The sequence below is a fragment of the Coregonus lavaretus genome, assembly GCF_964263955.1.
Source record: "Coregonus lavaretus genome assembly, chromosome: 34".
In the NCBI taxonomy this organism is placed as follows: domain Eukaryota; kingdom Metazoa; phylum Chordata; class Actinopteri; order Salmoniformes; family Salmonidae; genus Coregonus; species Coregonus lavaretus.
The window spans coordinates 29,685,111-29,708,410 of record NC_140021.1 but is presented as its reverse complement, the minus strand read 5'-3'; the positions used below and the strand labels follow the sequence as shown (position 1 = coordinate 29,708,410).

Sequence of the window (23,300 nt, the reverse complement as noted above, 5' to 3'; positions counted from 1 at the left end):
CAAAAAGTCTCCAATAAGCCCAAAAGTTGTCCAGTAGTGTTAGGGTGAATAGTTTTCCTCTTTTAAATAAATTTCCTTTATAAAGCCCCTAAGTAAAGATCTCTCTGTCTAGATGTGTTCTGAGTCAGCTAGTACTCCTGTGCTATACTGTACCAGTCTGCGAGGAACGAACATGTGACAACTTTTACAGCCCTGATAAAAAAGATGACGGCTAGTCACAAAGTCAACATCCCACCACCACAAGAACAATACAGAAAGAGAACACTTGCTTTTTCCATTAGAGCCTTCAAAATGGAGTATAATTGCCCAGTGTGCTGAAAGCTTGTGCTCTACCGAAATTCAAATATACTATAATCCAATATAGTCACTAAACAGCTTCTGTATGCATTGTCAAATCATTCCCTGGGTAATCCATATACAGTGCATTCGGAAAGTATTCAGACCCCTTGACTTTTCCCACATTTTGTTACGTTACAGCCTTATTCTAAAATTGATTAAAATGTTTTTTTCCCCTCATCAATCTACACACGATACCCCATAATGACATAGCAAAAACAGGTTTTTACACATTTTAGCAAATTTATTTAAAAAAGAAAGAAACTGAAATATTACATTTATTTAAGTATTCAGACCCTTTACTCAGTACTTTGTTGAAGCACCTTTGGCAGCGATTACAGCCTCTTCTTGGGTATGATGCTACAAGCTTGGCACACCTGTATTTGGGGAGTTTCTCCCATTCTTCTTTGCAGATCCTCTCAAGCTCTGTCAAGTTGGATGGGGAGTGTCGCTGCAGAGCTATTTTCAGGTCTCTCCAGAGATGTTCGATCGGGTTCAAGTCCATGCTCTGGCTGGGCCACACAAGGACATGCAGAGACTTGTCCCGAAGCCACTCCTGCGTTGTCTTGGCTGTGTGCTTAGGGTTGTTGTCCTGTTGGAAGGTGAACTTTCGCCTCAGTCTGAGGTCCTGAGCACTCTGGAGCAGGTTTTCATCAAGGATCTCTCTGTACTAGGCTCCGTTCATCTTTCCCTTACATTTTACATTTACATTTTAGTCATTTAGCAGACGCTCTTATCCAGAGCGACTTACAGGAGCAATTAGGGTTAAGTGCCTTGCTCAAGGGCACATCGACAGATTTTTCAACTAGTCAGCTCGGGGATTAGAACCAGCGACCTTTCGGTTACTGGCACAATGCTCTTAACCACTAAGCTACTTGCCGCCCCTTGATCCTGACTAGTCTCCCTGTAGCTGAAAAACATCCCCACAGCATGATGCTTCCACCACCATGCTTCATTTTAGGGATGGTGCCAGGTTTCCTCCAGACGTGATGCTTGGCATTCAGGCCAAATATTTCAATCTTGGTTTCATCAGACCAGAGAATCTTGTTTCTCATGGTCTGAGAGTCCTTTAGGTGGATTTTGGCAAACTCCAAGCTGGCTGTCATGTGCCTTTTACTGAGGAGTGGCTTCTTTCTGGCCACTCTACCTTAAAGGCCTGATTGGTGGAGTGCTGCAGAGATGGAACCTTCTGGAAGGTTCTCCCATCTCCACAGAGGAACCCTGGAGCTTTGTCAGTGTGACCATCGGGTTCTTGGTCACCTCCCTGACCAAGGGCCTTCTCCCCCGGTTGCTCAGTTTGGCCGGGCAGCCAGTTCTAGAAAGAGTCATGGTGGTTCCAAACTTCTTCCATTTAAGAATGATGGAGGCCTCTGTGTTCTTGGGGACCTTCAATGCTGCAGAAATTTGTTGGCACCCTTCCCCAGATCTGTGCCTCGACACAATCCTGTCTCGGAGCTCTACGGACAATTCCTTCGACCTCATGGCTTGGTTTTTGCTCTGACATGCACTGTCAACTGTGGGACCTTATATAGACAGGTGTGTGCCTTTCCAAATCATGTCCAATCAATTGAATTTACCACAGGTGGACTCCAATCAAGTTGTAGAAACATCTCAAGGAAGATCAATGGAAACAGGATGCACCTGAGCTCAATTTCGAGTCTCATAGCAAAGGGTCTGAATACTTATGTAAATAAGGTATTTCTGTTTTTAATTTTTTAATACATTTGCAAAAGTTTTTCAAAAACAGTTTTTGCTTTGTCATTATGGGGTATTGTGTGTAGATTGATGAGGAAACATTTTTATTTAATCAATTTTAGAATAAGGCTGTAATGTAACAAAATGTGGAAAAAGTCAAGGGGTCTGAATACTTTCCCAATGCACTGTATGTATGGTTGGATTTTATGAAGTGTTGTCTCCCATAAACACACCCATAGTACCAGGAAGTGGGTGATTGGTGACATGACTGTGTGTGGGGATGACTGTGAGGACAAGAAACCCTGGTCAGTGTTGTCTTATTAGTCATACCCCGGTGAACAACTGAAAAGAGCAGAGACAGTGGGGACAACTTACGCAACAGAACCTCACTGGTGTTTGTTTTTCTCTGTGTGTTAAAAGAAAGGCAGGCTAATGCTAATGCTACATGTGCCTGTGCAAATAGACACTTATAATGCGTCCCAAATGGCACCCTTATTCCCTATTTAGTGCAGTACTTTTGACCAGTGTTCCCTTGTGCCCTGGTCAAATGTAGTGCACCAAATAGAGAATATGGACCATTTGGAACGCAGACCAAGTGTCTCTTTGCACAGGCACATGTTTCTGCACAGAGAAGACAGCCATACTGTGGCCACCATTGCTACAGCTCTCTCGCACACTTTAAATCTGTGGCTCTGGAAGAAACAAGACTGTTTATGGGTTCTTGTCCAATCCTTTTGTCCTGTCAACTGAGCAGGAAGGAAACGTTTAAAAACACATGAAGTCACCCACAATAGAACCTTCCACTTTCCGTCACGTGGGACAACATTTGAGAAAGTAGAGATTCTGATACTGTGCTTACGACCCAAATGGCACCCTATTTTCTATGTAGTGCATTTTATGTAGTGCACTAGATAAGGATTAGTGTGTCATTTGGGACTCAGACACTGTGTTGTTTGGGTTTGTTTTGGTGTTGGTGGAACTAAAGCTTCCACGACAGTAGGGCTCCACATCCTGAGGCCTTTCATCCACACAGCTATTGGGTTGACTGGGAAGTTCAGAGGGTCACTTCCTGTGTTGAGTAAGTTGAGCTCATTAGACAGGAAGAGCCTAAGGAGGGGAGAGAGGAAGGCTGCTGGGTAACCCTGAGGACCTTACAGGGGTGAGACTGAGACATAAGGAAGCAAACCCCAAATGACCTTCTCTAGCTAACCCAGTGTGGGAAAATAGAGACGAAACACACACACGCAGTGTACACACACACACACACCTGACGTCAGTAAGCTCGTAGTACATGTTCCTCATGTCATCTTTGACGTAGACGGCCACACTGGGAGACTCCAGCATCTTCATGGTGAGCTGCTGGGGGAAGGCACTCACAAACAGAGCCCTGATGGTGTCTCCACTGGTGATCTCATTGGGCATCCGGATCTGCTTGGTCTCGTCTCCATACTGCAGGTACAGCACACCTGGGAAGCAGGGAGGGAGGAGAGAGGGTTACCAAAAAGATAATGATTGGTTGATGATGATCGGGTGGCTGTTAACCATGTACAGGAACACGACATTAGTGTTATGGGCCATGATCAAAAGTAGTGGACTATATAGTGAATAGGGTGCCATTTGGGACGCATACTTTGTGTACTGTGGGCCACATGAGTTGTATGCAGTCTGACATACAGCACTATCTTTAGTGTATTTACATTGAGTAAAATACCAGATGTTTCCAGTAGCATAATACAAGATCCTACAGACTCCTTTAAAGAGAGAGACGATTAATCCAGGAATTAAGTGCTGAGCCACTCTATGGTAAATACATCTATGGCTCTATAACTAATACTAGGGCTTCCTTGTAACAACTTAACAAAGTCAGTTTGTGAACTAACACGCTCTTTCCCTGGTGTACTGTTACAGTGGCTTGCGAAAGTATTCACCCCCCTTGGCATTTTTCCTATTTTGTTGCCTTACAAGCTGGAATTAAAATTGATTTTTTGGGGGTTTGTATAATTTGATTTACACAACTTGCCTACCACTTTGAAGATGCAAAATATTTTTTCTTGTGAAACAAACAAGAAATAAGAAAAAAAAAAAAAAACTTGAGCATGCATAACTATTCACCCCCCCAAAGTCAATACTTTGTAGAGCCACCTTTTGCAGCAATTACAGCTGCAAGTCTCTTGTGGTATGTCTCTATAAGCTTGGCACATCTAGCCTCTGGGATTTTTTCCCATTCTTCAAGGCAAAACTGCTCTAGCTCCTTCAAGTTGGATGGGTTCCGCTGGTGTACAGCAATCTTTAAGTCATACCACAGATTCTCAATTGGATTGAGGTCTGGGCTTAGACTAGGCCATTCCAAGACATTTAAATGTCCCCTTAAACCACTCGAGTGTTGCTTTAGCAGTATGCTTAGGGTCATTGTCCTGCTGGAAGGTGAACCTCTGTCACAGTCTCAAATCTCTGGAAGACTGAAACAGGTTTCCCTCAAGAATTTCCCTGTATTTTGAGCATTCCATCATTCCTTCAATTCTGACCAGTTTCCCAGTCCCGTCCGATGAAAAACATCCCCACAGCATGATGCTGCCACCACCATGCTTCACTGTGGGGATGGTGTTCTCGGGGTGATGAGAGGCCTTGGGTTTGCGCCAGACATAGCATTTTTTTTGCGGCCAAAAAGCTCAATTTTAGTCTCATCTGACCAGAGTACCTTATTCCATATGTTTGGGGAGTGTCCAACATGCCTTTTGGCAAACACCAAACGTGTTTGCTTATTTTTTTTCTTTAAGCAATGGCTTTTTTCTGGCCACTCTTCTGTAAAGCCCAGCTCTGTGGAGTGTACGGCTTAAAGTGGTCCTATGGACAGATACTGCAGATGATCCTAATACGACGTGCGTTATTTGATGACTGGTCGTGCGTCGCAAATGGAACACTATTATTCCCTTTATAGTGCACTACTTTTGGGCCTATAGGGAATAGGTTGCCATTTGGGACACACATTGGGCTTCATATTCTATTTCACATGCAGTATTTGTAACATTCCCTAAAAACCAAACTTTATTAGCTCCGGAGACTTTGGACAGCTCAATTCTAAGATGGAGTCGGATTGCAGGACTGTATGTGGTTGTTGATTGTCTGGTTTCACTCACTAAATCAGAACCAAATGGCGTGGCTGCACAGCAAATGGACAGAGCAGTTCAGACTTTGGCTGCATCACAAATGGCACCCTAGTAACTAAATTTGAGCTAGGTTGCTATAGCAGGAAAGTAATCCTGCAGCAACAGGAAATGTACATTATTGTGTGGATTATAATTAATTGACATTTCTGTAGGGGTTGATACATTTTCCGTAAGGGAAAATCAACTATGGAATTTCAAAGGGGAAATTACAAACTGACATTTTCTGCATTGCAGGAAAGTTCTCCTGCAACAGGGTGATCAAATTAAGATCATACATCTGTATTCCCAATATAGGGCACTACTCTTGAGCAGAGCCCTATGGACTCTGGTGAAAAGTAGTGCACTACATAGGGAATGAGGTGCCATTTGGGACGTATACTTAGTTTCTAGAGCTTGCAAGGCTTTACGACAGTCAGATCCTATTCAACACTCTACTCTAATGTTTTTCCAAATGGAACCAAATCACCTTAAATTACGATAATTTCAAATGCAGAATAATAAAGAGAGTTATTTAAATTTCCTCGTTTCTACAATCTAAAATGCAGTACAGCAATAAATAAATATCAAAAAGTTCTCCCAAAACAACTACTACAATACTGTAGTATAAGCATAATGTAGCACTACTATACATTTACATTTTTTTACATTTACATTTTTTGTCATTTAGCAGACACTCTTATCCAGAGCAATTAGGGTTAAGTGCCTTGCTTAAGGGCACATAGACAGATTTTTTCACCTAGTCGGCTCGGGGATTAGAACCAGCGACCTTTCGGTTACTGGCACAATGCTCTTACCCACTAAGCTACCTGCCGCCATACATAACACTATGCTGTAAGTAACATCGAGAGAATACAGAAACTCACTTGAATTAGTAAATCCTACTGTAGATGTCAGCTGCTGTAGCTCCAATGTTGTGTTAAGAAATCCTCTGACTACTTCCACTGGTACAGGGCTCTTACGGAAGACCAGACGTCTCTGGGGACACGACTGTGTGTATGTGTGTGTGGGAGGCTACGGGGTGAAGTTTTCCCTAGGTTCAGATCTAGGATCAGTTTACCCTCGCCCAATTCTACATTTAACCATTAATGGGGAAAAAGCCTACCTTGCCCAAGATCAGTGTTTAGGGGCAACTTTCACCCTACTCCGTATGGGAGGGCCACCAGTGGAATGCTGGGTAATGTGCCCTCTTTTCTCCACCCCTTCATCACCCAATAACCCCCGCTGCTAGCATAACGCTTTCTCCTGCTGTGTCTGCAAATGTCTGCATTTCAACCTAAGCAAGAGGCCTCTTTTGGCACAGAGCAGCATGCGAAATGACTTGTAAATGTAAACTACACATTCAGAGGCACTCAAAATAAATGAAATTACAATTACTCAACCTAAAGTCACTTCAAACTAAGATATGTGCTTACATTTTTAAATACCATTTTAAGAAGCAAAATCCTGAGAGGCTCAGAGGTTGACTACATGTTGTGATTGTGAGAGTTCTAGCGCTCTCTCGGTTTAGGTCAGCAACGTTAAATGACTGGTTCTTAGAAGAACCAGCGTAACATTACTACAGCTATGCGGCAGTGTATTAATGCAACTATTTCCACACAACTGAAGGCTTTGTCATACTGAAGTGCCCTCTGCCTTGATAGCAAACACCATTTCTAATCCTGTCAATACCCATACGAAAAAAAATACATTTCAATATATTTAACGTCACGTAAAAGGATTTGCTAAAATGCATGTATTGCCTTAAAATGTATTCCAGAGATGCATGTACATACATTTGCATCTTTGCTCAAGTGCATATGTAATGCCTGACAATATTCCAGAAATGCATGGCTATGACATCTACAGGGGGGCCAAAGTGATTCTTCATTCGGCTAATACTCTTTACGTATTGATCAATGGAGATAATTTTGGGGGACATCGGCCCTCCAACTGGTAATTACTAGTTAAATCAGCCATGAATCTCCTTGTGACAGGGAATGGAAGCTTGTCATGTGCAACAGGGAGGGGCAATTGAATGCAAGATTCACAAAACATTGTTACTTGTTAAAACATTTCTAGCCTGTCTATCTATTGGTAACAGGGTTGATGTGTTATGCTTGACCAGAAAATGGCCAAAAAGAGTAGAACCAGCTCATGCTTTTACACTATGATTTGACTATTAGATGTTCAATGTTTCTTTTCAAATAAGTATTTAAAAAGGAATAGCTTCACCATATTAAAAACGAGAGTTCAGTTCACGTAACAGGGTTGACCTTAAAATGAGGGACAGACGTAAATGAATCACTAATCACATGAAATAAATCATAATCTTAAAAAATAACTTTGTCAATGCAACGAAATAACAAGGGCTTTGCAAGGATGGTGAAAACTTTGAGTATTTGTTGGGGTTAGTGGGTTAAAATCTTCCTAGAAGTCACAGAGGATGCACGGAGGGACAAAATGCAGAATATTTCCACTTTAGCAAGTCTTTATTCATATTGAAAGTCAGATGTATTGAATTCTCCATGTGGTCTACATTAAAGGGCACATCATTTCATATAACAGGCTTTTAAAATTCAAAACTGGTGCATAATTTCTACTTAACATATCAAAGGGACGCAAAAGGCACTCATTTCCTGGAACGACCCAGTACACGTTAAGTTCTGCCCGTTGGACGTTGGTTGCAACGCTCTTGTCAAGTTTGTTTGTTTATTTGTCATACGCACATGAAAGACATGGAGTCACTACATGAACGATAATGTATCATGTTTGTAGTCATTTTTGTAGTCATTTAAATGCATGTTAGTGCTTTTGGTATGCTTTGGTATGTGTCAAGTACAATAAAAATGCATTTTGACCAAATATATTGTAGCGGCGGCAGCGTTTTAGAAGACTTGGAGACTACTTGTTGGGGTGTGGCTTTGTCGTAGTGCTTTTTGGCCTCCCATGAGACAGATTGTCATGCCAGTTAATGTGTTATGTTGTGTTCTGGGATGAAAGGTTAGCCTTGTATACTGCCAGTGCTGCAGTCTTAATTGGACTGACGTAAGTGAATGTGATACAAAAGAGCCTACTGAAGTGTAATTGTTAAGACAGTCACTATTATGTTACAATATGATTTGGTGAATTATTTTTATTTTCTTATAAATACATTTAAATGCAGTTTGTAATATATTTACAAACATTTCTGAATATATTGATAAATACATGTGAAAATATGTTCTAAAATACATTCTTTAAATGTATTTCAGAATGTATTTTGAAATACATTAAATTTCAGCCATGGGTGGGCCTAGGAGGGCCCACTTGAGACCAAGGCCCACCCACTGGGGAGCCAGACCAAGCCAATCAGAATGAGTTTTTCCACACAAAAGGGCTTTATTACAGACAGAAATACTCCTCAGTTTCATCAGCTGTCCAGGTGGCTAGTTTCAGACGATCCCGTGGGTGAAGAAGCCAGATGTTGAGGTCCTGGGTTTGCATGGTTACACGTGGTCTGCAGTTGTGAGGCCGGTTGGACGTACTACCAAATTCTCTAAAACGACGTTGGAGGCAGCTTATTGTAGAGAAATGAACATTAAATTCTCTGGCAACAGCTCTGGTGGACATTCCTGCAGTCAGCATCCCAATTGCATGCTCCTTCAAAACTTGAGACATCTGTGGCATTGTGTTGTGTGACAAAACTGCACATTTTAGAGTGGCCTTTTATTGTCCCCAGCACAAGGTCCACCTGTGTAATGATCATGCTGTTTAATTAGCTTCTTGACATGCCACACCTGTCAGGTGGATGGATTATCTTGGCAAAAGAGAAATGCTCACTAACAGGGATGTAAACAAATTTGTGCACAAACTTAGAGAGAAATACGCTTTTTGTGCTTATGGAACATTTCTGGAATCTTTTATTTTACCTCATGAAACCAACACTTTACATGTTGCATTTATATTTTTATTCAGTATAGAACCATACATAATATTTCCCAGCATGCTCTATTGCAGGGAGATTTTCTGAATAGTTTATTTTACTGTAATATGTGTTTTTACATGATTGGTTGATTAATTTGATGCTACGCAAAGATAAATAACATTCAGTTTGCTAAACTAATCCAATCTATTAGTAATTGGATTTATTGTACCCAGATGGTGGTTCCAGTTTAGAGGATTGAGGTAGTCTCAATATTCCATATTCCCTACCCTGGCTGAATGCAGGTTGTGGGTGATTAAGAATTCCACTTGTTGGCTATCCTGACGCTGGCTGGATTCCAAAATAAATTAAACATTACTTTGCAAGCCAGCATAATCTGACTGGCAGGCCTGACTTGGCCTGTAAACCAGGAGATTCCTAACACCACTATGTTAGGGTATAATTATGCACTCAAATATATGTAATGAATTGTCATAAATAATTTAATTTTAAAGGCTAATAAGGCTGGTGGAACTGTTCATATAGATTTCTAGGAAGAACCGTCCAAAGATAAAAGGTTTCTCGTAGACGGTTCTATGAAGAACCTTTTGATGATAAACTGGTTCTTGGTAGAACCCTACATAGAGTTCTAGGTAGAACCATATACAGGGGGCTCTTTGAAGAACCCTACATAGAAGGTTCTAGATAGAACCTAGCAACAAAAAGGGTTCCCCTATGGGCAGAAACTGAAGAACCCTGTTATGGTTCTATTTAGCACCTTTTTTTCTAAGAGTGTAGCAAGGGGGGAAGAGCCTCCATAGCAACCATTTTTGTTTGCCATAACAACCTGCAACGCTCTGGAGCTATCAACCAGAACTTTGGTAGTTTTGCTTTAAATGGTAGATAATACGAATAGAACTAATGACCAGAGAACGCCTAAAATTGCACTTGACAACCAGTGTTAGTGAATGTAGCATCACCTTTTGATTAAAAATTGATGGTTTGGGAAAGAATCTTGCTTTTTAATGCTGGTAACCTGTTGTATAAAAGCAATAATATACTCGAGTCTATGTGTTTTGAAATTTTTATCATGGCTGTGATGGTCTATGCCACTGGGTTTCGCCTCGTGGCTATGACCACAGCTCCTGTTGCTGCTGGAGTGAAACATGTGCTTTTATAAGCCCAATCATTACACAACAATTCAAGTGGATAGGCAACAGTAGGCAGGCTTCAGCGTGTCACACTTTACAATTTGAGCTGGAGGCAGTAACCAATGCATTTTGAAAACATTCTTAATTGCGTGAAACCTGAATATTTTACTTCATATTATGAAGTACTCTAGCCAAAAGCCTTTTCTTTAAACGTGGAGGCAATCATTTTATTTCTGTCACATGAAACCGCTCACATGTGAGGTGCGCTTTTGACAATGGTGTTTTCCTGCTAATTGCATTATGGAACGAACATTTGCGCGTAGTCTACTGCCGTGTGCGCATTGCTCCACTTATAATGTGAAGAAATTATAGTTTATTAACATTTTAAGCTAAACGTACTGGGCCTGGTTCCCCAAAAACAACTTTAAGGCTAAGTTCATTGTTAGAACCTTCATAGCAGCATCGTTAAATCTCAGAGCTGTTTCGCAAAACCATCGTTATTAACGTTGCACTTGAAAATTCTCGTAATCTAACGCCTGCCTCAGACCACCTGTAGAACAGCTAAGTGTGTCATGAGATGCTTTTTTGGCCATTTCATACACAGAAGATCACCACTAAACATAGAATCACATGGTTTATCCGTCTCTCTGTGACCACCAAATTGACTACAAATACAATGTTGTCAATGTCTTTGTAATTGATACAAACAAACAACGTATATTCAAATGAAAACCGAGATGACTGCATTAAAATATAAACAGTAGGCTATAGGCCTATTTCAATCATATTGAATATTTAATGTTCAATCAATTGAGTTGTATTTTGCTACTTGTAGGCTGCTGTCTGTAATTTGTCTCAATATATTTAATGATGTGTAGCCTAACATGTGCTCAATGATGTGCCAAATCTGTGATTTTGTGCATTTTTATTGGGTAAGCATTAGAAGAATAAGCCGCCTCAATATTTTCAGCCGTAGGTGGTAATATCTCTCTAGGAGCTGATCCGTCGTCAGTATTGTGAAATAATTTAAATTTTAAGGAACTATTTTAATGGAGAAAGCTGATCCGAGAGCAGCGCTCCCTTTCTTTTCGATCAGCATCGACACATGCTGCAACGACCCGCTTATCTGAGTGGTGTTTTGGGAAATGCATGTTACATCTTCGGCCGCTGTTAGAAAGATGCATCGTTAAAACCCTTGTAAGCCTAAATTCCATCGCTATCGGGAAACCGGGCCCTGATCTGTGGCATCAGCCTCATTGCTTTTGAACGTTTTTTATTAAGTACTTGTATGAATTTGTGATCTATCTTCCCACAACTGTCCCAGAGTCTGTTTGGAATAGGCAATTTCTTTCTAGCACTGAATGACAAGCTGACCAATAGAATAGGTAAACTTTCGTACTATGGGGGATAGTAGATTGACATAGGCTAGTGATTTTGCTGTTCGTTACTCGTCTTGTCTACTGAGGAAAATATAAAATAATCTTCAAAGTGCACATCGGAATTCGGCAAGAAGGACGCACCCTGTTGCATCCTCGGGTTGTATGTTCTGTTAAAATGAGTTACCATAATCTAAATGTGAATTCTGTCATTCTGAGCACCGTGGGTGGACACCCTAATCAGGTTAAGCACCCTATACATATGGGTCTGGTAAATTTCTCAAATGTCTGGTAAATTAAAATGCTGCCGGTCAAATGTCCGGAAACCCTGGTGTATGTGTAGTAAGTGTGTGTGTGTATTTTTTTAGCCAGGCTGGGTTGTGCAAGCTGTGTCTGTCCGTGTGTGTGTGAGAAGCAGTCCTTGGTGTAGTTGTGGTTAATTGCATCATAAGAGCATCAAACACAGTGTGGTTATGTTGTGGTCCCCTACCTAGCGAGCGGTCCCTGGTCTGGTTGGTGGAACGCACTACGGGCAGGCTGGCGCGGGAGCGGCTGCCTCTGGTGAAGGTGGTGGGGGCATCAGCCTCTGACATGGTGTCCAGAGACTCCAGGGAGGCCAGGGAGAGGTGCTCAGCCTGCTCCCCTACACTGGAGCTGCTGAGGCCGTGTTTAGGGCTTCTGCTCTGGAGAGGAGAAGAGGAGAAAGAGGTTCAGCAAGAGGGGTCACGATACACAGGGAAAGTTCCAGTAACTTTCCCAAAATGTCCCCCCAAAAATGAATTCTGGGAATTTTGAGAAGGTTACTGGAATTTTGCAACCCTACATAGAAAACGTACACAAACTGAAACACAATTTCCCTAAGCTATGTGCCAGTGTCACGTGCAGGGATCAAACCCACCACAACAAAGCCATCTGAACCACACACTAGTGTTAATGCTTTTAAGTGTTTTTTAAGAGAAAGAGACGATTTTTAACTACAATGTTAACACAGTGAAAAACCCAGTGCCATTGTGTGACTTAACATTCTAGTCATGCATTCCAGTGTATTTGGGTGTCAATTGTTTGCGTCAATGCAGATTGCAGACACACAGACAGACACTGCCTGTTATAGGTTATGTCACACAAGCACACACACACAGCATGATTTTCCATGTCGCAGTTGCTAAAAAAGGAAGAGGGGGGCAGTCATTTGGTTGTGCTGGGTATCCCCCTCGGCCCATTGACTAATGTGGAGCGGGCAGTGATTTTGGCAGGAGTATACAGATAAGGTGAGGTGAGGCAGACAAGACACACCCTGCTATATTTCACACAAGCACACACACTATGATTTTCCATGTCGCAGTTGCAGAAAAAATGGTCCCTAGGCCTTATCACATAATATAATGTGTTTCTCTTTTGACAAGCTTCACACAACTTGAGAAGTGAAGGGTTAACACACACACACTACCATGCTTTTCTCGCTTGTGGTGTAGGTAGTTGCAGCCCCAAAATCGACATAGTAGAAAAAATACAAATAATAATATTTTTTCGTTAGGTCAGACATATTTTTCAAGCTTTGCACAACAACCAGTGGAAAAGGTGCAGTGAGGCTGATTAAAGCCACTAATGAGTTCACCAGGCAGGCAGTCCTGTGGGCCTGGCAGAGTGTTAAAGGCTGTGGAGCCCATTGAGAAGCCTGGTGGTACTGTAAGGTTATCTGTGCCAGGGTGACAGCGTGACTAACATGGAGAGGTCAGCACACAGAGAGCCCTTTATCAAGCTAATGGCTCTGAGGACACACCCAGGTGCACACACAATGACCATTTTGACATAAATAGCTTCTCCTTTTCAGTTTATTGAGAAGTCATTGAAAATAGATGCCCTTTTTTCAATCATTGAATTGGAATTTCAGTTTACTCCCTGAATTGACTGCCTTCAATTCGAATTGAGCCCAACCCTGACAGACAGGTTAGTTGGGATGCAGACAGAGTCACACGCCCAGGCATGATGCAGATAAGATAAAAGGCAGACTAACTGTGTGGGGAAATTGGATTTTCAGCAAGTACCTCTGAATGTCAAGCTCAGAACGGAGAGAAGACAACATGCCCTGTAAGGACTGATGAGAGAGAGAGAGAGAGAGAGAGAGAGAGAGAGAGAGAGAGGACGCAGGGAAGTGGGGAAAGGGAGAGGTGTGACAGTTGGTCATCAAACATATCAAGAAACACAGCAGCAATGTGAACAGAACTGTGTGAGATCATGTTTCGGAGTGAGATTATACTGTACTGTACCACATCTGCTTTCCAATAGATCCAACATACACTATAGTCTACTAATCCTTTGCTATAAATAGCTGTATGATTGTTTCTACAGTCATCACCATCCACACAATTGCCCTCATTATTATCCAGACTAGCTCTGTGCTGAGTCATCTCGTATGACATCGTTGAGTGGATGAGACACGTCACCTTCAGTGTCACCACCACAGGAGTGACCTGTCACCTGATATAGCAGCAGCATCCTCTGGGCATACCTGGGATGCATCCCAAATGGCAGCCTATTCCCATAGGGCCCTGGTCAAAAGTAGTGCACTATATAGGGAATAGGCTGCCATTTGGGACGCAGACCTGATGACCGAGCACTACAACTCTATTAGAATATGCTTACTCAATGTGTAGTAAGTAAAAAAGGTACGGTCCTTTATATGCATGGCCCATGATGAGACAGTCACATGGAGGGTCAAGTTCAGTTGATGTGTCATCCGAAACCAAGGAGCATGCTCAGTAATTTGAACGGAATTTGAATGATTTATGAGTGAAAAGTAATTATTTATGAGTGTGCCCAATTATGTTGAGGTAGATACAGTACCAGGCTACTCTGAAAACCTGGCAGTGTTACATACATTTTGTCACGTGGTAGAATACATACTGAGCAAGGTGGAGAGAGATGCTTGAGACCATTGAGTTATTCAGTGTGATTGTATTACGTGGACAAAATGTCAGATAGACCTACCACCTCCCTGCGGATAGTGGTAATAAAGTTTACCCATCAACACCAAATGATGAGGTGTCTCTCGGATGAGCTTAGCAAGTTATCCCTTTTCTCTTTCACACACATACAGACACACACACACCCTCCCTCTCTCTGGCAGGCACTCCATTTGGCACCCCTCTATCACAGAAAAGCCACTTCCTGTCCCAGCTGAAACCTCTTCCTGTCGTGGCCTAGACGTGAAAACCACAGTTTAACCTCTGATTACAACCGCCAACCTGCTGTTAGACACATCGACCACACGTCGATCCGGCCACGGCTGGGAGGAGAGACCTAAATTCCACATCTCACCCTGTGTGGTTTAGTTAGCTATGACAGTCAATGGAAACCATAGAGCACCTACTATTTCTGCACGGAGTAGTCTATCATATCATTCTTTGTAGGTCACCTACAACAGACGTGATGAGTGTTAACATGTGGTACTGAGAAGTGAACCAGTTTCATACAGTTACAGCAAAAGTGATTACAAAATAGCTTGAAGGACTTCAATACAAAATATGATAATGATTATGACCTTCGGGAACAAATTAATCAAACACCTTCAGTCTGAATATTATGACTTTATCAAGGTCATTCAATATCATTCTTTAACATTATACTATGTACTATTCCATGAGAACATGTTCTGTTTTCACCTGACTTCAAAGTCTTTACAGATGACTGAATTCTGAGTCATATGGTATAATAAAAGCTCTGGTGTGCCTTTCAGTTGCAGTTTCTCCATTGTTCTCGTTTTATTTCCAAAATGATTTCCAGAGGCGGTGTCCATTGGGTGTTTGATGTCTGATGTTTTGTTATACTCAATGACATCGAATACGTCCCTTCAAATTCCTTTATTACTCTAGTTTTTATTTAGCAAACGTAATATTAGAGTCGCATTTTACTCTGTGTGTGTCTGTGTAACAGTGTTGCTTCCGTCCCTCTCCTCGCTCTGACCTGGGCTTGAACCAGGGACCCTCTCAACAACTGCCTCCCATGAAGCGTCGTTACCTATCGCTCCGCAAAAGCTGCAGCCCTTGCAAAGGAAACGACTACTTCAAGATCTCAGAGCGAGTGACGTCGCCGACTGAAGCGCTACTAGCACACACCGCTAACTACCTAGCCATTTCACACCGGTTACATGTGCATGTGTGTGTTTGTGTGTTTACTGTCTTTCGTACCTTGAAAGATTTTCACAACTGTCAAATCAGGTTACTTTTGCATACAATTTAGGTACATTTTCTGGATTCACAAACGATCAGATATTCCACAAAAATGGATGGATGAAAAGCAAAGAAATACGAAAAGATTCCATAACATTGTCTAAACATCATTATGATTGTGGTGTCTTGGTTTCAGACAGACGATCAGAGGTATAGTACAGCGCTGAGACGTGGTGATTAAATTGAATTATGATAGTTAGAAATAATCACTGCTTCTATCAAAGACCTGCTGTGGTAGACATAGAACACTTTATGGAAAATATAGCCATGGCTGCCAGGAGGATGGGCTGATTTCTGCAAAACAGAAGCAACTTCACAAGTAATCTTTTCTAGTCTTTGTTTAAGACCGCTTCAAGCTTCAGGTTGTGTAGAGCACAACAGAAATATAAATATGTTTGTCTATCTTGTCAAGGAATTGTTCCCTATTCCTCATTTAAGAGTTAAATAAGAATCAAAGACTATTTACTCTGTCTAGTCAGCATCTAGGTCTTTCTCTCGCCAAACTTCTCCTCTCTTTTCAGACATTGAAGAGTGTGGACTTCAGACAGGAAGCAAAAGCTCAACATGGTTTAGCCCCACACTGGTGATGTCAGCAAGCCTTTAAACTTAAGATGCTAATTGTGTTGGCTCCCTGAGGAGAGGAGGCGAGAGAGAGAGAGAGAGAGAGAGAGAGAGAGAGAGAGAGAGAGAGAGAGAGAGAGAGAGATAGGACCATCCCTCAGCCCAATGTAATTAACTGGCCTGATCTGTATGAGTATCACACATCTGGAGTCCCTTAACCATGTACACTCTGTCTGTGTACTGTACTTCTACATGCTGCTAACCCTGTACATCATGGGAAGACAGCAAGACACACTGTCTAACCCCTCTCTCTTACTCTAACCCTACCTGTACATCTGTGTGTTAACCCTGTCCAATCTGAGGTGCCACTCTGTTAACAGGACGTCTACGTAGCCCAGCAACAAAACAATAGACGTTCAGCTGGATATGGTAAGCCACTTTATGGTCCAAAATTGGGGTCCTGAGTTTTTGCTGAATACCTGACGAGGAAGAATGCAAGATCTGTTAGACACTGTATGGTTCACAACCAAACACACATGGCATTGGTTTACTACTCTAAAGACTGTGGTTTGAATTCCCAGATCATCTCAGCGATGGCTCCATTGTGCTCAGTGCATTCAGTATCCTTGTGTCTGTCTGTGGGTCTCCAACTCTTTACGGTCTTTTGTATCATCCAGGCTATGTGTGCACTACTTTTGACCAGAGCCCAATAGGCACTATGTTGGGAATAGGGTGCCATTTGGGACACATCCCCAGTGTTAATGACATTATACACTAGTATCCCCTTGTCGTCCATTCCCATTCATTACGGCTGTGTCCCCCTCCCTAACCCCTCCCCTACTACATTCCACCTCTAATCCCCCTCCCTCCAAATCCTCACATGACCTTCTACAGACAGACTGCCTGGCCTGGCTAATTGGTTCGTTAAAAAGGGGTCGACTTTACAGTATCAACAATCAAAGCTAATCACGCGTTCTATGGAGAAGGGCTATAGTCTGTGGATTCTAGGCGGTTTGCACTGTGGTTGCACATTACGGCATATCAAACTAATATTACATATGCTTTTATTAGGTAATAACTGTAGGTAATAACTGTAGTCAAAAGAGACATATCAGACTGATACTGTAACATACACATGACGGTATATCAGACACATTACGGTATATCAGACACATTACGGTATATCAGACACATGACGGTATTTCAGACACATTACGGTATATCAGACACATTACGGTATATCAACCACATTACGGTATATCAACCACATTACGGTATATCAGACATATTATGGTATATCAACCACATTACGGTATATCAGACACATTACGGTATATCAGACACATTACGGTATATCAGACACATTACGGTATATCAGACACATTACGGTATATCAGACACATTACGGTATATCAACCACATTACGGTATATCAACCACATTACGGTATATCAGACACATTACGGTATATCAACCACATTACGGTATATCAGACACATTACGGTATATCAACCACATTATGGTATATCAACCACATTACGGTATATCAACCACATTACGGTATATCAACCACATTACGGTATATCAAATTCATATGCGCTGTCGTCAATAAATGTATTATTGTTATGTGATTGCTGTATATAAAAGTACCATGTATGTAAAATGTATATGTAGCAGAAAAGCTATAAAAACATCAGAGGGAGGGGTGGGGGTTGTGGATGGGTTAATAAAAAATACAAAAAAATAATATATATATTTTTTAATGACATAATAACTGTAGCAGGAGTTGCAGTCAAAGCAGATATAGCACACACAGTAGACACATTCAGAGGTAGGGTAGCTACTTTGTTTAGCCTATCATTGTACAGTCATATAAGATCCAGAGTCTGGAAAGAGATAGTGGCAACATTCAAAGGGGGTTAGCTGTGAAATCCCTCTAACCAGAGATGGACTGCGTCCCACATGGCATCCTATTCCCTAAGTAGTGCACTACTTTTGGGCAAAAGGGAATAGGGTGCCAGTTGGGACGCAGCGATAGGCCATATGAGACCACATGACAACAGGTCCATTGACCTTCCCACAACCTACGTTAATCTGTTTCAGCAACTTTGACATATGCATAACTGATTTGGCCCAGCCATTCGATTACATTCACTCAGGCAGACCTAAATCAGACTCACACACAGACCTCTGTGTGCCTGCACTGAGAGAGCCTATACAAAACATATTAGCCTGAGCACACAAACATAGACGGTTCGCCGACAACAAACTCAGACTACTGTACTTTCGCTAGCCAAACATGCTCCGAGCGATACAAATGGAAGGTTGGAGATTTACAGAATGTTGACATTCTGAAAGTCCACATATTACAATGCCCTATGTGGCAATCCATACAATGTCGCTCAGAGGCTACTGTTCATCCAACCAACTTACTACAAATACTGAATCCATATTTTCTCAATCTCAACCTATGCATAAGAGACATATGTGACTAAACATCATAGCCACAATCCTGATCATAAGCAGAATTAAATACATTTTAAATATTTCCCTTCTAGTTTGAAGACATTTAATAGAATATAAGATATTTACAGTGAATTACCAGCACAGCGAGTATCTCCCTCCTGCAGAGCTTCCCATATCCTAGTCTAGTGGAAACTCCCCTGGTCTTCTGAACACACACACACACACACACACACACACACACACACACACACACACACACACACACACACACACACACACACACACACACACACACACACACACTCTCACACACACACATCCTGCTGTTATTCCAGCCCCACTGTTCTCCCCCAGAGTGGATGGAAGGATGGTGGTGACTTCCACCCCAGGCTGCCCAGGATAAACTCACATGGAAGTTCTATCACCATCACAGTGTCAGGGGAGAGCAGTCAAGGGAAGTGGTTGTGTGTAGAACCAGGACACACAGTGGATCACACACACAAGGGTGCGCAACCACATACGCATGTGCACGCACACACACACACACACTAATCAAAATCAACACACATTTTCTTCAATCTCTAAGTCATCCAGTGAAAAAAATAACTCTTTGTGCACTGACACAAGATTTATCTGGGAGCAGTAATCGATTTACAAGTTTGACAGTGTGTGTCAGATAAAATGAACACCTCTGAAATGTCCCCAATCCCCTTTGGTATTTACAGCCTTCCATCTCACAAGGGCCGGAAGAAGACAGAAAGATGACAACGGTCCCCAGAACAGATAAGACCTAAGCCTGCTAGGCTAACCCTCACTGGTAATACTGACAACTTAATCAGTGTCACCGAGAAACAGACTAGCCATAGGGCAGTTCGAGAAAATGCCAGATGGGCCAGTCCATCTTTAGCCAAGTGGGACAGTCAAAATAGTTTTTTTTTTGTTGCACAGAATAATTATTATTTGGGTAATAATGGGGGCCTCAAGGAAGAAATGGCCTGGCCGATTTCTGGTCCCAGTCCGCCCCTGGTCTCTCCTCTGGCAGCATGGGACAGAGACCCTAAAAACCACTCAAACTGTCTCTCTCTTCACCATAGTTGTACAACTAAATTGCTAGTATGTCTCTAAATAGCAAGTAAAGTTGCATTACCTTAAGGAAAAAGAAATCACATGAAGTTTCACATGTGAAAACATATGGTTTTGGAACACTTCACATGTGATTATATTTCACATGAAGTTTCACATGTGGATATTTTTCACGGGATCTCACAGGCGATGCCCTGCAAACAAAAATGAGTCCTTAGGATATCATCAACTTACATATTTGACATACATGATTACATTGTGTAGGTTTATTAATACAGTCATTATTATTCAACCCGTCCTCACATGGGATTTGAACTCACAACCTCTTGGTTCACAGCATTCCAATATTCCTGCTACACCACCATTTATGTGTCAATAACTGACTTCACCTGTATCCCTACACTTTGGACTTCAAAGTAAATCTCTTAAAAAATACACTCAAGAAAAACTATTATATTTATCATATTAATTCAGGAGTAACATTAAAACAGAATAATATGTCCCACCAACATTAGACAACTATACAGAAAATCCCTCAAATTGCTGATAATTGTATTAATGATGCAACAATAGTCAGATTAACTGATAACTAAAATAGAAGTGCAGATGGAAGTATTTTGCTAAGTGCAGAGATGTACTATAGGCAATGAATCTGTAGGGGACTTCTGAGAATTCTACAGACTTTGTGGCCCAAGGTTGCAAGATCAAATCCCAGGTGGGGTCATACTGAAAAATCTGCTGATCATGTCAAATGTAATCATATTGGTTAAAGATGTTTACAATATTTTAGCTGAACAGCATACCATTTATCTTCAAACCCCCATACCATTTCATTACTTCCCATAAATTAAAAAAACACGGGAAATGTGCAGTTTCACATGTGAAAATCGCACGTTGAGCTGACATTTTCACATGTGAAAACATAAGAGACATGTGAGGTCAGTTGTTCGCATGTTAAATTTAGAGTTCACATATCACCACCTTTTCACATGTGAGGAGAATAACATGTTTTCACCTCAAATGTGAATTGCACATGAAAATCTAATTTGCATTTTCACATGTGAAAAACATTCACATGTGAAAATAAAATGTGCAGTTTCATGGTATCACATGTTGAAATGTTGCATCGCCATGTTGTCACATTTATTTCACATGAGATCATATTATCACATGTTGCTTTAACTTCACATGAGATCACATGTGAAACACGTGTGATCACGTGAAATTCATGTGGTTTTTCCGTAAGGGTTATATTGCACGGCATTTAAGTTACAGGTGATTACGTTGGAAAGGCTGGAAAAAGGTTGGAAATAATATGAGGTTGTTAGTCATGGAATACGGTGCACGCTGCAGGGTGATTTTACTGGTTCTGTTTTGTACTGGTGCCAGTAACTGTCGTGCAACTTTGGGATTGAGCAAGCTAGAGTTTAACAGGTCTGGGCTACCCAGATCTTAGCAGATCATTTACGCATTACTGTACTTTCCACGCACCCATGCACGCATGCACACACACGCACACACACACACACTCACAGACAAACACACACGCACACACACGCACACACAGACGAACACACCTACACACTGCCACTTGAACGCACACACAGACAAAGTATTTGTTGACAGCGCTCTGGCATCACGTCCTGTCCAGACTTGCTCTTTAATGTCATAACATTAGTACTCAGAGTATGATTTATTCCTTCTGACGCTTCCGGCTTTCCCGTAATAACAGCTCTGCTGGGTTTCATTCTAAGGGGATCCACACCCACACACCCACACACCCAGACACACAGAGAACACACTCTCCTCCAGATAGTTTGTCCTGGCCAGTATAACCGTCAGGTCTGATTTGCGCCTCTCTGGGTGTATCTGATAAATGTGAAGATGGGAATATGGCTCAGAGCCTGTGGTCAGAAGTTCTAAAATAAAATAAAAAATAGGTCTGTTTGTTCTCTCAGGTCACACACGCACACACAGACACACACAAACTTTGTCCATATTATCTACATGTAGAGATGGGCAGTATTTCTGTTACATGTATTTGAAATATGTATTTAAATACTTATTTAATGTAATATGGACCCTGTGTGCTTTGTAATTGTTAATTTTTACATTTTGGTCATTTAGAAGACCCTCGTATCGAGAGTGACTTACAGTCAGTGAATTCAACTAAAGTATATAAACAACAACATATCAGTCATAGCAAGTACACCGTTTTTCTGTTACTAAGAATGTTGTTGTTGTGAAGGCGTGTAATTGCAAATGTATTTCGAACAATGAAAAAAATATATGTTTATACATTGGTCTTTAGAGTATTTTGTAATTGTAACAAGATAGTATCTTTGCCCATCTCATCAACAAGATAGTATCTTTGCCCATCTCTGTCTACATACATGAAAGACAGCAGAGCAAAGAAAGGGGAGACGGTGACAAGAAATGTGAGATACCACCTGGTTACTTAAGTAATATCTGATTAAATACTAACTTGCCAGCCATGCCTAATATGACAAGTCTTCTTGGCACCACATTCTCTCATACTTAAGTTAACGCCTTATCTGAGAATAAGTCACACAGCCGCAAATGGCACCCTATTCCCTATATAGTGCACTACTTTTGACCAGGGCCCAAAGGTCAAAAGTAGTGCACTATAAAGGGAATAGGGTGCCATTTGGGTCAGAGGCGAGGTGTAGTTTCTTCAGACTGAGGAAGCGTTGCAGGTCCCTGATCCCCATTATAAAAGTGCTATACGTGTCTAATAAATGCTCACTGGGGACCACTCACACCCCTTTACTCTAACCACACCAAATTATCCTCTATCTCCCAGAGGAGAGGTAGAGGGAGGGGTGGGCGGGCGGGCGGGCAACACAGCGGCACGAACACACACAAACACACACACGCGGCAGTACGAACACACACACACATTCGCACAAACACACCCTTAGTCACAGACTGAACTTTTAATTAGATCTGACATTACATAAGCAAATGTTCATCACTCTTTCATGTGAGCTTGTATCTGCTGTAATCCCAGCATGCACACACACGCACACACACTCGGACGCACTTCCCAGACCCATGCACACACACTCACATCAACACATACACGTACATCAACACACAAGGTTCAGCCAATCTTATCGGAGCTGGATTTGTTTGATTGACCCATGCAAATAGGGAAAACATTGCTCCTTTCAACTCTACATTTGCCTTTCATCATCCATCCCTTCCTATCGCTCTCCTCCATCTGTTCCTGTCTTGTTTGACCTTTACGTGTATGCTGTCCTCCTCACGCACCATTGACCCCAGCATTGGCTTCTCTTTGACATCTTGGATGTGCACTAAGTTATATCAGATACT

The 23,300-nt window shown here is 41.7% G+C and overlaps 1 protein-coding gene across 1 annotated transcript in view; it reads right to left on the bottom strand.

Moving 5' to 3' along the window:
- kiaa1217 (KIAA1217 ortholog) overlaps window positions 1–23,300 on the bottom strand; it is a 138,275-nt gene that overhangs the window by 39,799 nt on the left and 75,176 nt on the right. Inside the window, exons 3-4 of the mRNA XM_084151864.1 lie at window positions 12,096–12,288; window positions 3,299–3,497 (exon numbers count right to left, since the gene is read on the bottom strand). Coding sequence (XP_084007990.1) covers window positions 3,299–3,497; window positions 12,096–12,288 — 392 coding nt within the window. The remainder of the gene's footprint in view (window positions 1–3,298; window positions 3,498–12,095; window positions 12,289–23,300) is intronic.